Here is a 16,373-nt window from a genome sequence, read left to right on the forward strand (position 1 = left end):
TTGCCTGGGTGCTAGCTTAGCACTTAGCTTGTGTGCTAGCTTAGCACTTAGCCTGGTGCCAGCTTACCACTTAGCCTGGTTGCGAGTTTAACAGCTTGCCTGGGTGCTAGCTTAGCACTTTGCATTGTCGTGTAGTCATCACCTAATCCAGGTGCTGTCTAGTTCACAGGTTGCCGCTAGAGTAATTCGAGACATTAGACTACGTTTGTTATTTAGGTGAGTAGGTGATTCGCTAAGTGAGTAGTTACGTGAATTACAAATGTGACGATGATCACGGTTGAAGGTACGATATCTTGGCAAGCCTTCCGACTTGCGCAGCAGCCAACAATGACTGCGCCGTTATCCTGTGCGATGATGGTGATCTCAGGTGTGAGCGGATGTGGAGCACATCCAGTCTGCCAACCATGACGCAGATGAGGTAGAAGAGGGATAGTGACCAGAGCGCGAGAACCAAGTAGGTGAACGGTTCTCTGATAGTCCAAATGAATATGTCACATTCTTTGAACAGCTTAACAAAATATTCCGATTTCAACACCTTGTCCAGCTGAGAGCAGAAATCAGAACACTTCTTAGCCGATGCCTCGTTATTTAATGTCGCCGCGTTACCAAAACAGAAACCGAACTGGTACAGTGTTGCGGATACACCCTTGCACTGAACCATCGATGGACAATTGCAATGAGGCTTGTCAGGTTGATTCTCAACTTTCTCGACGAGGCCATGCTGTCCACGCTTACATTTCTCAGCACGCAGACACGTATGGCATCCCCAGTCTTGGCAGAAAATGTTCTTGAATGCGTTACACAAATTATTCAGTTGATTCCAGAAATCCCACGGCAGGTAGACAGCCCATGTAAGGTACGTGGCAAAGTTCTTATGAACAAGGTATTGATACGTGTCCGAACACAGTGTGGATAGGTATGGAGCGCAGCGCATATCCCTGTCGGTGCAACTTCTAGTCATGCATAGGCTAGATACATCGGCATAGACTTCGAGATGATTTTGATCTTGGTGCTCATGCTGACTGCTGCCATAAGCGTCACGAAGTACATTGGTAAGCTTACCCGTGTCAGTGCAGAGCTTAATGGAGAGCGTCTGAATAGATGCTTCAATCTTAGTTTGTGATACTGGTTTTATACCTGCATCAGTAATATAAGATGCAACTTTGACCCACTTATTAACCAAGCTTAACCCGAAACTGAAATGCTCCGGCAGCGTTTTCGGCGGAGTTGGTGACAAGCCAAACAATGATGAAACCACGCCACTACCTAAGAATTCGCGAATTATCTCACATAGCTGACGGCCTGTTTTGGTCGACCCGGAGAACGCCCTGAAACCCAGCGGTGTGACGCACGGCATTCCCAGCCTGGATGTGGAGGGGCAGGTGGAGCATTTAGATTTGCATCCAACAGACTCCAATCTATGTGGCAGGTAGCCGAGTAGAGAGTCACTTAGGTAGTTCATCAATGGCGATGTTGGTTGACAATTTGGTTTGCAATTTGGTTGACAGTTTGGTAGGCACGTTACATCGTCCGTTGGCTTGATGTTGCAGTGCGATTTGGTCGTAGGTACGTCCCTGCCGTAGTGGCAGTCGGCCCATCCGTAGTTCTTGTCTGCGACACTGCATCGTTCAAACAAATACCTGAGCGGCTGCAAAATTCTACGGAGGAAGTCAAGCAACATCTGCAAACAATCTTCGCCGGAGCTCGGGTAGTACAGATTCAGCGTGTTATTCGAATAGTCGCAAGCGTAGAATGTCGCCGCGTCGCCGTGGCCAACAACGGTGGTAAGCAAATCGTACGATTTCGAACAAAGGTATTGCAACACCGTCCGTATGCTCTTATACGTGATGGTCTGCGGGTGCGCCTCTAGGTATGACTGCTCGATGTCGAATACGCTGATCTCTCCGTCGCCAGCAAGCGGCGTATCCGGATTATCAAGCACGTTGGTGAACCCGTCTGATAGCAGCGCCTGGTACGCGGAAGTGTAAGTGAGCCCTGAGAGCCACGCCAGCATCTCGAAAACGGTACATGGCGTTCTAGGTTTGGGGAGTATAGCGATGTGACATATGGCGTTGTACTGGTCGACGTGATGCAGAATGCATTTGAGAATATCGAAAAGATTAAAAAGGACGTTAGACTTGCGTTTATTCGATTCGCACTCCTTAAGATGCTCGTTGTCTTTCGCACCTTCGACCCTAAAGCTAAGTCTGTTCGCGACGTATTCACCGTTTATGACGCTCTTGTTCTGCAGCTCCCAGTGCTGTTTGTTTTCTGCGGACACCTTAAAGCCGTGCCGTAGGAACAACCTGCCGAGATCAGAGGACGAGTGAATTTGGTGTCCCTTCAGACTATTGCAATTTATCCTCAAGTCATGCACAGCATCGTAGACTGTGGAAAATGCAGTCAAGAATATCTTAGCGCAGTATGTAGTCTCCGGGTTATTCTCCCGCTCCCAGTTGACATTGCGGGCGCCGTCGTAGACGGAGACGTATGCCTTTCCAAGCTCACTTACCAGACCCCTGAAGCCATGGGCAATGGTTTCTAGCAGGGGAGTATTCGGCTCAGAAAATGACTCAGGGTGTAGGCCGTCGATCGCATCGGTCAGTCCGTCCAGCAGTCTGGGTACGTGATAATCGTACCTGTTGCCGGCTCTGATTTGGTTAACTAATTTCTCGAGTTCATTTTTTACGCAGTCAACAGCGTCCGCGTAGTTGTTTGTAGACCTCTGAGACGAAGGGTGTTTCTTGGCATGGTTGTCGTTGTTCTGTCTGCCGATCTCTGCTTTAAGGTAGAGGTGGAGTGGTGAGCAGAAATTTTGGAAGGCCTCGGACAAAGTGTCGAGTTTTAAGTCATCTTTCTTAGGAACGATGTTGGTGTTGAAGCCTTCGTAGAGTTTCTCCATGAAACCTTTGAAGCCAATATGCTTGTCATCTTCAATGGCGGCCGGCAGTTTGTCCAACTCCGACTGCAGCTTGGCGACGAATTGCTGTAGCAACAGCTTGACGACCGTCACATGGCTCTGGACGATGCGTGACGCGAGCTCCTTTTTGACGATGTTGACTTCGCAATTTACGTTTTGTTGAAGTCTTCGAATACACTCGGCCTCCAGTTTAGATGCTTCTGTGAGGAATGCGTTGGCCATGTCAATGGACGCAGCCAAATCTCCGTCTCTCAACGCTTTAAACTTGCCATGAAGCACTAGTAGGCTTTCTTTGTCTACCTTAACAGCCCTACCGATTTTTTGTTTCAGCCTGTTTAGTTTGCCTTTGGCACTTTCATCACCCGTTTCAGCCAAATCCTTGACTGTTTTGCACAGGAGGTTGAGGTTGTCAGTGACCTCTTGAGCTTTGCTGAATAGCTTATCTTTCACATCGCCGATCTTGTCCAAAGCCTCCTCCACTTTTGTCTTAATCTCACCGATCGCCGCGGGGAGGGAGCCTGCATTTTCCTTAACATCTTCTAACTTCTCGGATGCGAGTGATTGCAGTTTGGCAGCATCTTGGTCGACGAAACGATTATATTCGGTGAACGTGCCAGCAGCATCAAGATTGACTGAACTACCACCGTTTGGTATCAATTTCCCCTTAAGCAGATTCGTCACCTCCGTGATCGCGGAGTCGACGGCTTTAGCGGTGCCGTCTTCGCCAGGGCTGAGCGGACTTCCATTGCCGATAGCTTTTTCAAGTTTACCAACGAAATTTTTAGCCTTATTGTACGCACTGTCTACGTATGAAAAATTGCAGCTTTTTACGAGGTCTTCAATTTCTTTAGAAGCACCTGCGGCACGACCAAGTAACTGGTTAACTATGGAATTGACTGCATCATCTAAGTATATTCTGCTTGTGGAATGCCCCGTTCTGAGAACATGCGCATTTCCCAATTTGGTTTCAACATCAGAAGCTTTAATGTCACCTGACTTGATCTTGTCGGCGAACTCAAATACGAACGAATCTAGAGTTGTTTTAATAGTGTTCAAATCCTCCGCGACGTTACCAGTTGTTTGTATACGCTTCGATCCTGCAGATGTCAGCGTGTTGAGCTTATCTTTAATATGCTGTTTGACGTTGTCAGTGATGGCATTAATGCCACGATTAACAAACTGATCACCGTTATACTGAAGATAATCTTCAATGTATTTTTTCACGGGATTCTTCTCAACGATATCTGTCAACCATGCGTACAAGATTCTCTCCTTAAAATTTTCACCAGCGTAGTTCCCATTTACAATTTCTCCCACTTTCATTGCAACAACGGCAAGACCTTCTTTAAATCGCCCTTCCGTATTGCCTCGGATACCTGCAGCGTGCACTTTGATATGCTTCACGACGCTTTCTATCAACTTATCCATATCCTTCACTGCACTACCCGGTCTTTCTGTCACTGTTTCGTACAACTTCCCAATCTTATTTTTAATTTCAGTCACCTGCCCTTCCACCGCTTGCTTCACCTTATACAAATCCCCTTTAAGCGCCTCGTTCATGGATTTCACCTGCGCAAGGGCCTTGGTAACTTCTTCTTGGGCTTTTGTTTTAGCGTCATTTCCGGCTTCATATAATGAAAATCCTAGTTCCCTGATCTGCGCAGCCGCGGCCTTTATAGCCTTTTTGTTGACTTCATTATTTACGTTATCAACCTGATCCAATATATCATTGACTTTCCTTATCGCTTCTTCTACAAAACCCTCCGCCTCATTACTCCACGTATCTAGCTGCGACAGATAAGTCGCCATATTTATATGTACATTGTTTAACTTAACCAGAATATCTGATACTCTTTTCTTAAGATTTTTAACAACAGCACTAACATCGTCTCCAATTTTCTGTTTCAGTACTTTTTTCAAATTTTCGGATGCGTTGCCAACTAGTTTTATCACCGCGTCGTAGTTCTCGCGTTCCTTTTTGGACATCGCCTCAACACGTGCAGTCTCCTGCTTAATACGCTCATGCGTAGTTTTTACACTGTCACGCAATTTATAATTAAGATCATTAATATGCTTAGTTAACTTGGTAAGTTTGGTGTCAAATAACTTTGCGCTAGTTATACACTTCTCAGTCAACGCATTAGTCGGCAAGACAATCTTGCCAATTTCCTCATCTGACATAATTTTCAAATCTACTTCATCTGGAATCCTACCGATTTCCGTCGGGTATTCGTTCTTCACTCTACCTAAAAGTTCATTAATTGGTCCACTTACCTTAGAATTCGACTCCACAACTTTCTCATTGTACTGCCTGACTCTGCTGACGACACGGTCTACGACGCTCTTGAAGCCTTCAACACCTGAACATAATTTGGCATTTATTTCACGATTTAAACGGTCTAAAAACATTGTCTTACCTGCTTCGTAAGGCTGTTTCTCGCTGACATCCTTAAGAACTTGATACAAAAATCCCATCACCCCGTCACACAGCCTGTCCAGGTCCGAGTACACAATGCCAGTGCCATCGTAGCCTTTTGACTCAGAGTTGAAGCCGAGGAATGTTTCGAGGCCGTCACAAAGATTTGTTAAAAGCTTTTCACAATTATCATTTTCAGTCAATCCTTCAAGACTCTTTTTAAGATTTTTAACCTGAGACAACTTGGAGTCAATGTCCTTCAAGGCAGGATTCTCAGGATATTTAGTGTGGTTTGCATTACAGGAATTTTTATAATGTTCAAGCTGGGATTTCGTAGCATTTAGAGACGCTGTTTTTTGCCCCTTATCACGATCTTCGGAGCCTTCAAGTTTTTTAAGCCTCTCTTCAACATCCTTAATTTGCCTATCCATAGCCTGGCAAGTGGACTCATTTCCCTTATACTTAACAGGGCATTCAAGTTTATCTTTTTCGGATTGGAGGGACTTGGTAGCGTTATTTATTGCATCCTCAATCAACTTTTTCAAAGCTTTAGCCAACTCACCAAGACCATCACCATCACCATTCCCATACCTAACCTGGATCAACCAGTCGATGGACTCAGTCAGAAGGGCAGTGAAGGGTGACAAAGCACAAGTTATTATTGTGGTCTAAAGAGGTCATAGCGGTAATATGGCGAGGTAATTCAAGGGATGTGGAGTGGATAAGGGAGCGATGTAAGGTGGATAAGGGACGATGTAGAGTGGGTTAGGGAGCGATGAAGAGTGGGTTAAGGGGCGATGTAGAGTGGGTTAAGGGGCGATGTAGAGTGGGTTAGGGAGCGATGTAGAGTGGGTTAGGGAGCGATGTGGAGTGGGTTAAGGGGCGATGTGGAGTGGGTAAAGGGGCGATGTAGAGTGGGTTAAGGGGCGATGTGGAGTGGGTTAAGGGGCGATGTGGAGTGGATAAGGGGCGATGTGGAGTGGATAAGGGGCGATGTAAAGTGGGTTAAGGGGCGATTAGAGGAGGTGAAGGAGCGATGTAGAGTGGGTTAAGCGGCGATGTAGAGTGGATTAGGGAGCGATGTAGAGTGGGTTAGGGAGCGATGTAGAGTGGGTAAAGGAGCGATGTAGAGTGGGTTAAGGAGCGATGTAGAGTGTGTAAGGGGCGATGAGGAGTGGATTAGGGAGCGATGTAGAGTGGGTTAGGGAGCGGTGTAGAGTGCATAGAGGAGCGATGTACAGTGGATAAAGGAGCGATGTGGAGTGGGTTAGGGAGCGATGTAGAGTGGATAAAGGGGCGATGTAGGGTGGATGAAGGGGCGATGTAGAGTGGATAAAGGGGCGATGTAGAGTGGGTAAAGGGGCGATGTAGAGTGGGTTAAGGGGCGATGAGGAGTGGATAAAGGAGCGATGTAGAGTGGATAAAGGAGCGATGTAGAGTGGGTTAGGGAGCGATGTAGAGTGGGTTAGGGAGCGATGCAGGGTGGATAAAGGAGCGATGCAGGGTGGATAAAGGAGCGATGTAGAGTGGATAAGGAGCGATGTAGAGTGGATAAAGGGGCGGTGTGGAGTGGGTTAGGGAGCGATGTAGAGTGGATAAGGGGCGATGTAAGGTGGAGTAAGGAGCGATGAAGAGTGGGTTAGGGAGCGATGTAGAGTGGGTTAAGGGGCGATGTAGAGTGGATAAGGGGCGATGTAGAGTGGGTAAAGGGGCGATGTAGAGTGGGTTAAGGGGCGATGAGGAGTGGATAAAGGAGCGATGTCGAGTGGTGAAATAGGCGATGTGGAGTGGCTAAAGGGGCGATGTAGAGTGGGTTAAGGAGCGATGTAGAGTGGGTTGAGGAGCGATGTGGAGTGGGTTAGGGAGCGATGTAGAGTGGGTAAAGGGGCGATGTAGAGTGGGTAGAGGAGCGATGTAGAGTGGATAAAGGGGCGATGAAGAGTGGGTAAGGAGCGATGTAGAGTGGGTAGAGGAGCGATGTAGAGTGGATAAGGGAGCGATGTAGAGTGGGTTAAGGGGCGATGTAGAGTGGATTAGGGAGCGATGTAGGGTGGATAAGGGAGCGATGTAGAGTGGGTTAAGGGGCGATGTAGAGTGGATTAGGGAGCGATGTAGGGTGGGTAATAATAACCACTTAGGTCATCAACTGTCATCGCTGCCGTAACCATCTACTGTCATCGCTGCCGTGACCATCAACTGTCATCGCTGCCTAACCATCAACTGTCATCGCTGCCGTAACCATCAACTGTCATCGCTGCCGTAACCATTGACTGTCATCGCTGCCGTAACCATTGACTGTCATCGCTGCGGTAACCATGTCATCGCTGCCGTGTCCATGTTATCGCTGCCGTGACCACTAACTTGGTCAGGTGCCAGCTTAGCACTTTGCCTGGGTGCTAGGTTAACACGTTGCCTGGTTGTTAGGTCAACACGTTGCATTGTTTTTCACTCATAACATAATTTACGTGCAATTTAGTTCACAGGTTACCCCTTGAGTAATTGGAGACATTAGACTACGTTTGTCGGTTAGGTGAGTAGGTGATATGCTAGGTGAGTGTAGTGATTAGAAACGTGAATACAATTACGGTTGTAGATACGATATCTTGGCAAGCCTTCCGACTTGCGCTGCAGCCAACAATGATTGCGCTGTAATCTTGTGCGACGACGGTATCCTCAGGTGCGATTTGATGTGGAGCACATCCAGTCTGCCGACCATTACGCAGATGAGGTAAAAGAGGGAAAGTGACCAGAGTGCGAGGACAACGTAGGAGAAGGGTTCTCTGATGGTCCAAATGAAGTTGTCACATTCCTTAAATAGGTCTTTGAAGTACTGAGAGTTAAGGACACTAAACAACTGCTGGCGCAGGTTGAAGCATTTCGTCTGGTTGGATATCAGACAATGTACATCTTGGAACGTGAAACCATATTGGTATAATGTAGGACCAACTCCCTTGCATCCAACAATCGATGGGCATTTGCATCCGTCGCCAGGGACATCTGGGTTGAGCATACCGTGCGCCCCTTTTTTGCAAGTGTCTCCTCTCAAGCAGCCAGTGCATCCCCAGTCTTGGCAGAATATCTGTACGAATGCGTTATACAAACTGTTTAGTTGCTGCCAAAACGTCCACGGCAAATAAACGGACCAGGACATGTACGCGTTGCAGTGTTTGTTGCCGAAGTACGGATATGTGTCCGAGTAAAGAGTGGACAAATAAGGCCCGCAGTGATTTGCACCGTTGCATCTGACACTAATTGATAGGCTTGATACATCAGCGTTTTTAGGTTCGGGATGACTGGTAGTCACATGAGTAGTCCGTGCTTCACCGTACGCATTGCGTAGCGCACCTGTGAGTGGAGACGCATCGGAATACAGATCGATAGATGCTGTTTGCATTGTCGATTCAATCTTCTGTTTCAGTCCATTACCGCCACTATGCGACCATCCTTTCACAAAGGACAACGCAAAGGCATAGTGTTCCGGCAAGCTGCTCGGCGGTCTGGGCGACAGGGAAAGCAGGCATGAAGCGACGCCTTTGTCGAAGAATTTGGTCAGCACGTTGCTTATGTCTTTACCCGTCCTTTTGCTTCCCGAGAAACCCTTGAAGCCGAGTGGCGTGATACATGGCATCCCGGGTGTCGATTTGGGGCACGTATTACATTCCGATTTGCAGTCAACGCTGGTCAGTTGGTGAGGCAAATGGCCGGGGAGGGTGTCACGGAGGTACGACATGAGCGGCGATCTGGGAAGGCAGTCGACATCAGTTTTCGAGTGATCCTTACACTGCCAACCGGCGGACTCGACGTCACTTCCATAGGCGCAATGATACCAACCGTACTCCGATGCCAGGTTGCTACAGCGGCTGTGCAAGAATCTGAACACGGGGAACAGTCGACGCATCAACTCGAACAACATGTTGAGACATGAAGAAGCCGATGAGGGGATGGCAAATCCAGCGGCGTTACTGTGGTAGTCAACGGCGTAGGTTGTGAACTCATCACCGTAGCCCACGATGGTTGTCAGGATCATTGGCGCTGTACCTATCACATGTACAAGGGCGTCGGATAGATCACTATGCATTACTTTCTGTGGGTAGGCTGCCAAGGATAGTTCAGTGAGGTCTTCGATTTCAATGAAATCGTCGTCAGCAACAGCAGCCCTCTTCTTCTCACGCTTATCGAACAACTCACCGAAACTGTCTGTTATCAAGTTGAAATATACGGGACTATGACGGAGACTCGTGAGCCAAATCAGAATTTCCGAGATGGAACACGGTCGCCGAGTCGACAAGGAAGCGGCGATGTGGCAGACATCGTAATAAAGGGTGAGGTACGCATACATATTTTCAAGTGCAAATTTGGTGTCCTTATCATTGCGGTAGACGTGATCATAATTTTCTCCGACTAACTTTCCATAAATTGATGACCCGGTGAAACCAGTTTTGTTCTGCAGCTCACCGTTCTGATCTGTCTCTTTGATGGCAACACGGTAACCGCACCTTCGCAAAAATGAACCAAGACTGCTACCGGAATACAGTTTACGCTTCGACCATTCTGAATTGCATTGATCTCTAAAATAGCTCAGGTCGTCATTTAGAATCGCCAGTAAAGTCAGGAACGTTTTGGCGCAGTCACGTCCTTCTTTAGTCAACACAGAATATTCGGTGTTAGGATTTTTCACCAACTCACCAAACTTCTGCCTGTCATACGCGGATATGTAAACTCTACTCAGCTCACCGATGAAGTTCGTTAAACCGCTGGAGACACAATCTATAACCGGCGTACTGGGTTGAGCGAAGCCGTCAGGCTTGAGGTCATGGAGCGCCTCCAACAGCCCATCGAGCAGGCCTGGTATCTGATGATCATACCTGTTTGCGTTAGTGATGTGCGACATCAACTCATTGAAGCGGTCATACATTGCTAAGAGCCTGCGTTGGTAGTCATGTATCTCTGTCCCAGCCGGGTGCTTCTTGCTGTTCTCTTCATCGTTCACCCTGACGGTCTCCTTGTTGACATATAGGTGGAGGTTAATGTACAATTTCTTGAATTCTTCAGACAGCGTTTTAAATTGATCTTTCTTCGACGCCAGTATCCTAGTGACAGCTGATCTAAATGCATCCAGTTTACTCAGTTCAACTTTGGGCGCTTCGAAAGCATACTTGTCCCTCGGCTTAACTTCCGGCTTCCCCTCGAACGCCTCCATGAATCCCTTGAAGCCAGTGTGCTTGTCCTTTTCGATCGCCTCGGGAAGCCCCTTGAGGTGCGCGGTGACCCTGTCGGCGAAGTTGTCAAGTTGGAGCGCCATGGTGGTGATGTACTGCTTCTCGAGCTCGGAGGTGAGTTGCCTTCTGACTTCTTTGACTTGACCGTCGACGTCGATTTTTAGGGATGCAGTCGTGTGATCGCGTATCTTAGCAGCATCGGTGAGGAACTGATTGGCTTCCTTGATGGCTTTACCCAAGTCATCTTCTTGCAGATTGGTAAGCTGATACTGAATTATTCTAATGCCGTTTTTAGCGTATTCAGACGTATTGAAGTACGTATCCTTCAATTGTTTCAGACTCCCCTGAGCGTTTTCACCGGAGGCTTTTACGGCGCGGCAGAGTTGTTGAAGGGCGGAGGTGATTTTGGCCAACTGTTCTTCAGCATATTTTTTTTCGCCGTCGATCATTCCCAATGCTTGTTCTACCTGGGTCTTAATGTCCGTCATTTTCTCCGGAAGCGCACCATTGAACCGTTCTGGGTCATCAAGCTTAAGGTTATCTTGATTAACCTGCTTATCATATTTTGTGAACTTACCTAAAGCAAGATCAGCTATTCGATCAACTTCACCTGAAGCTGCAAAATTATTCCCGCCGATTTCCGCTGTCAGTATTGCTTCAACATCATTTTCGAATTGCTGCTGTTTGAGTTTACCGTTTTGTAGACCATCGTAGGCGGTTTTGAAAGTGGTCATGAGTTTGGGTCCAAGATCATAATTTTGTTGGTTTGGAGAATGTGTATCTGTGTGCATCAAGCTGCCACTTATCGTCGATTGAAGCCGGTGAACCTCGCTTTTGATCTTTGCATTGAATTCGTTGACCAACCTCTGCAGGCCTCTCGCTTCATCACGATTGCTGAGTTCGCTATACTTCACTGCTTTGTCCCCTTCTTCATTATTATTTACACCCTGTTTGATTCTATTCAGTTTTCCATTTATGACACTCGCCACACTGTTTATTTCAGCCTGCAATTTTTCTTTAATCTGGTTCATAACAGCTACAACCACGTCGGCAGAGTGCTTAGAAACGGCTTGCGCTATGGTACCCAAGGCCTCAAGGATATTTTCGATATCGTCTTTTGATACTTTTTTATTATTCCGACTCAAAGCTATTTCGACCCTCTGAATCGCAGCAGAAGCAGCTGAGAACTTTGACTCCAGATTCATTCCATCGAATCTTACATTTATACCGCCAACTGTAAGTGTGTTGATGTTTACAACAGAACTAGATTTGGTGACAACAGCTTGGAGCTTTGTAATGGCCTCTTTGGTATGCTCAAAACTTGGTTCAATGTCATGTTTAAATGCACCATTGGCAAATTTTTTAAATGCCTTGTTTATACCCTCCATAGCTGTCTTCAATGGCGACATGATTTTCTCGTCTAGGGCGGTGAAATATTCACTCACTGAGTTAAACGCATCGCCTTTTTTTATAGCCTGTAGTAATTTGGTTTCAGCATTGATGTCAGCGACATTCAGATTCTGTAGCTTTGTAAGCTGGATTTCCACGTCGCTGATTGCTTCCTGAATTGCTCCTTTTGTCGCTTCAAATTTTTTAGAAAATTTATCTGAGTTGTCCTTGAGGGGAGTGAGGATCGGAGTAATCTGCTCCTCAATCGCCCATAACCCCTGCTTAACTTTCGCTTCCAAAGCATCATACGGCGCTTTAATATTCTTCTCCACATGATTCCATATTTCATTTTTAATTTGCGTTTTAACTTTATACAAATCCTCCTTCAGCTTATCATTCATCTCTTTAACTTGCTGAAGCGCTGCAGTCACTTTCTCGTTGACCTGCTTTTTAGCTTCCTCACCGGCGCCGTGTAGCATTGCTACCGCTGCTTTGATCTGCTCAATGGCTGAAGTAATTAACATAGGTTTCTTTTCCGAATCGCCTTCATTAACTTCCTTTAATATCTCTTCCACTTTGCCAAACGCCGATGTAATCAAAGGCTCTGCTTGACCAATCCACGTCGTCAACTCTCCTATATACTCAATAAGCTTTTTCTTTATATCCTCCAGCTGCCTCTTAATTTCCAACACCTTCTTGCTTAACTCTTCAACCAGCCTAGCCACCTTTTTCTTGATATTATCGTTCACGCAAGTTCCCAGATCTGTCAACAGACGATCTATCTTCTCTCTCATCACCTTTCGATCTTCCTGTTGCTTGCTCGACAGAGCCGTGAACTGCTCCGTCTCCAGCTTAACACAGGCACGCGCTTTATTAACGTTATCACGCACTATAGAGTTAAGATCATTAATCGCGTTTCTCACGTTTTCATCGTTTTCAGTGTCTAAAGATTTATTGAATTTGTTTGCGTTGTTAAGGCATGTCTCCACCAATTGGTCGGCAGAGTCCACGGATCCCTGCACAATTCTTCCAGCACCTGCAGCAGAATTATGTTTTAAATCTTCACTCACCGATTGTTTGAGTTTCTTCATTTGACTGTCCAAGTCTGTGATCTTGCTCTTGACAGAATCATTCTGTTTTCTAACACTCTCATTATACTCCCGCACCTTCCCCGCCACCGTTTCAATGACCTTAAAACCCTCACGCCCGGTGGATAAATTATTTTTAAGCTCAGTAACAATCTCTATTAGTATTGTTTTACCCACACTGTAAGGCTGTTTCTCGCTGACATCCTCAAGCACACCACTCAAAAATCCCATCACTGCGTCACACAGCCTATCCAGGTCAGAGTACACAATCCCACTGCCGTCGTAGCCTTTGGAGTCAGAGTTGAAGCCGAGGAATTTTTCGAGGCCGGAACATAAATTATCTAAGAGCTTTTTAGGATCATTTTGTTTAGTATTAAGATTCTCATAAAATCCACAAAGCTTCTCCACCTTCCTCAAAGCCTCCAACTTGGAGTGCAATTTGGCTAGCTCAGCAGAGGGAGAGGGGGAAGGAAGAGAGTTATTTTCAGTAGGCTTAAGATTCTTAATTGCCTCTTCAGTAAGCGTAATTTCAGTGGTAACTTTATCTTTAAGCTCACTAATTTTTAGGTTGTCATCAGCCTTGCCAGCAGGCTTGACAGACTCAGAAAGGATAGTAACATGAGAAGAGTAAAGCTTTTTAAGCTCTTCATTACTGTTAATTTGGGCGATAATAGCATATATAACGGCTTTCTTAACACTCTCACTTTCACCAACAAATCCTCCAAGCTGTCCAGCAAGCTGACCAAGGCTAATGAGCTTGGACTCAATGTCCTCCAAGGCATTCTTAGTAGCATCGTCAGTAAGAGAATGGTCAGTATCAACAAATTTTTATAATGGTTAATAGAGGTCATAGCGGTATTATGGCGAGGTAATTCGAGGGATGTAGAGTGGTTTAGGGAGCGATGAAGGGTGGGTTAGGGAGCGATGTAGAGTGGGTAAAGGGGCGACGTAGAGTGAGTTAGGGAGCGATGTGGAGTGGGTAAAGGGGCAATGTAGAGTGGATTAGGGGCGATGTAGAGTGGGTAAAGGGGCGATGTAGAGTGGGTTAAGGGGCGATGTAGAGTGGGTTAGGGAGCGATGTAGAGTGGGTTAAGGGGCGATGTAGAGTGGGTTAGGGAGCGATGTAGAGTGGGTAAAGGGGCGATGTAGAGTGGTTAAGGAGCGATGTAGGGTGGGTTAAGGGGCGATGTGGAGTAGGTAAAGGGGCGATGTAGAGTGGGTTAAGGGGCGATGTGGAGTGGGTTAAGGGGCGATGAAGAGTGGGTTAGGGAGCGATGTAAGGTGGTTAAAGGAGCGATGTAGAGTGGGTTAAGGGGCGATGTGGAGTGGGTTAAGGGACGATGTAGAGTGGGTTAGGGAGCGATGTGGAGTGGGTTAGGGAGCGGTGTGGAGTGGGTTAAGGGGCGATGTAGAGTGGATAAAGGGGCGATGTAGAGTGGGTTAGGGAGCGATGTAGAGTGGATTAGGGAGCGATGTATAGTGGGTTAGGGAGCGATGTATAGTGGATAAAGGGGCGATGTAGAGTGGACAAAGGGGCGATGTAGAGTGGACAAAGGGGCGATGTGGAGTGGGTAAAGGGGCGCTGTAGAGTGGATTGAGGAGCGATGTAGAGTGGAGTAAGGGGCGATGTAGAGTGGATAAAGGGGCGATGTGGAGTGGGTAAAGGGGCGCTGTAGAGTGGATTGAGGAGCGATGTAGAGTGGAGTAAGGGGCGATGGAGAGTGGATAAAGGGGCGATGTGGAGTGGATGATAAATACTACTTGGGTCACCACTGTCATCGCTGCTGTGACTATGACATCGCTGCTGTGTCCATGTCATCGCTGCCGTAACCATGTCATCGCTGCCGTGACTATGACATCGCTGCCGTGACTATGACATCGCTGCTGTGTCCATGTCATCGCTGCCGTAACCATGTCATCGCTGCCGTGACCATGACATCGCTGCCGTAACCACTAACTTGGTCAGGTGCTTGTTCAGCACATTGGTTAGCACACAGGTCAGGACATTGGTCATGGCATTGGTCACCACCTTGGTCATGGCATTGGTCAGCACATTGGTCAACACGTTGGTCAACACGTTGGTCAGCACTTTGGTCACCACTCTGGTAAGGTGCTAGGTTACGTTGGTCACCACTTTGGTCATGGCATTGGTCACCACTTTGGTCACCACTTTGGGCAGCACGTTGGTCAGCACCTTGGTCACCACTTTGGTCATCACTTTGGTCAGCACCTTGGTCACCACTTTGGTCAGCACCTTGGTCAGCACCTTGGTCAGCACCTTGGTCATGTGCTTGGTCAGCACTTTGGTCAGCACATTGGTCAGCACATTGGTCAACACGTTGGTCAGCACATTGGTCAGCACCTTGGTCACCACGTTGGTCGTGGCATTGGTCAACACTTTAGTTAGCAATTACACAATCACATACAACGATTAATGAGTGATACAGCAGATTAAAACACAATTCATATGTTAGGTGAGTAGGTGATGCTAGGTGAGTGTAGACAGTAAACACGTGAGTACGACTAAGGTTGCAGATAAAACACCCTGCCCAGTTTGTTAACACGTCCAGCAGCAAGTAGTGATTGAGCAGCGATACGATGCGATGATGGACTATGTAGATGCGATTTGATGTGGAGCAGGTCTAGGCGGATGACCATGATGTGGAGGAGGTACAACAGAGAGAGGAGCCAGAGGGCTAGGACAAGGTAGGAGAAGGGTTCACGGATTTTCCATATGAATTCTGGAATTGTTTCATAGACTAACTTGGCAAGCACATCATTCTCGTCTTTCACGTCACTGACTACACGTTTCAGTGCGTTGCATAAATCTGCACATGTGCGCTTTCCTTGTACGTCGTTCGCACCGCTTAGGTTGTACGCACTCTGAAATACGAATCCATACCTCGCCAATGTGGGACGAGTGAACGGGCAATCGGCTATGGATTTACATTCGTCTTTATGAGTGACAGGTTGTTTACCTTTCTGCAATGTAGGACATGTTTTGGGACATACCTTACCGTTGCATTTGGAACCGGGCGACGTACAGTTTTTGCAACATTCATCGTACAATGCTTTGAGTAGCTGATAGAACGTCTCGGTGATATACACTATCCACGAAAGATATTTGTCGGCGTTCTTCTCGGAGAACACCACCCATGTGTTCTGGCCAATAGGCTGCATATAACGACCGCAGGTGGTTGTTGTATGTGACTCATCATCGCAGTTTGTCAGACTGAACAAATCACCTTTGAGATGATTACCTTTCGAGTGATTACTGCTTTTGAATATTGACGTCACGATTAACTCCGCTTGCTCATCCCCAAATCTAGCTGCTTTTACTG

The 16,373-nt window shown here is 46.9% G+C and overlaps 3 protein-coding genes across 3 annotated transcripts; all 3 read right to left on the reverse strand.

Moving 5' to 3' along the window:
- Positions 1-271: 271 nt before the first annotated feature.
- BBBOND_0000690 (hypothetical protein, conserved) lies at positions 272-5,767 on the reverse strand (the record flags this gene model as incomplete). Its single annotated transcript, XM_012914915.1, has 1 exon — positions 272-5,767. The coding sequence occupies one exon, from the start codon at positions 5,765-5,767 to the stop codon at positions 272-274; it is 5,496 nt and encodes a 1,831-aa protein (XP_012770369.1).
- A 2,150-nt stretch (positions 5,768-7,917) lies between these two features.
- BBBOND_0000700 (hypothetical protein, conserved) lies at positions 7,918-13,263 on the reverse strand (the record flags this gene model as incomplete). The annotated part of the gene is made up of 1 exon (XM_012914916.1): positions 7,918-13,263. The coding sequence occupies one exon, from the start codon at positions 13,261-13,263 to the stop codon at positions 7,918-7,920; it is 5,346 nt and encodes a 1,781-aa protein (XP_012770370.1).
- Positions 13,264-15,555: 2,292 nt separating this feature from the next.
- On the reverse strand, positions 15,556-16,373 carry BBBOND_0000710 (hypothetical protein, conserved; the record flags this gene model as incomplete). The annotated part of the gene is made up of 1 exon (XM_012914917.1): positions 15,556-16,373. A coding segment is annotated over one exon (818 nt), but the record flags the coding sequence as incomplete, so codon positions are not given.

Source organism: Babesia bigemina, scaffold Bbigscaff_57245 (assembly GCF_000981445.1).
Source record: "Babesia bigemina genome assembly Bbig001, scaffold Bbigscaff_57245".
NCBI classification, from domain to species: Eukaryota; Apicomplexa; class Aconoidasida; order Piroplasmida; family Babesiidae; genus Babesia; species Babesia bigemina.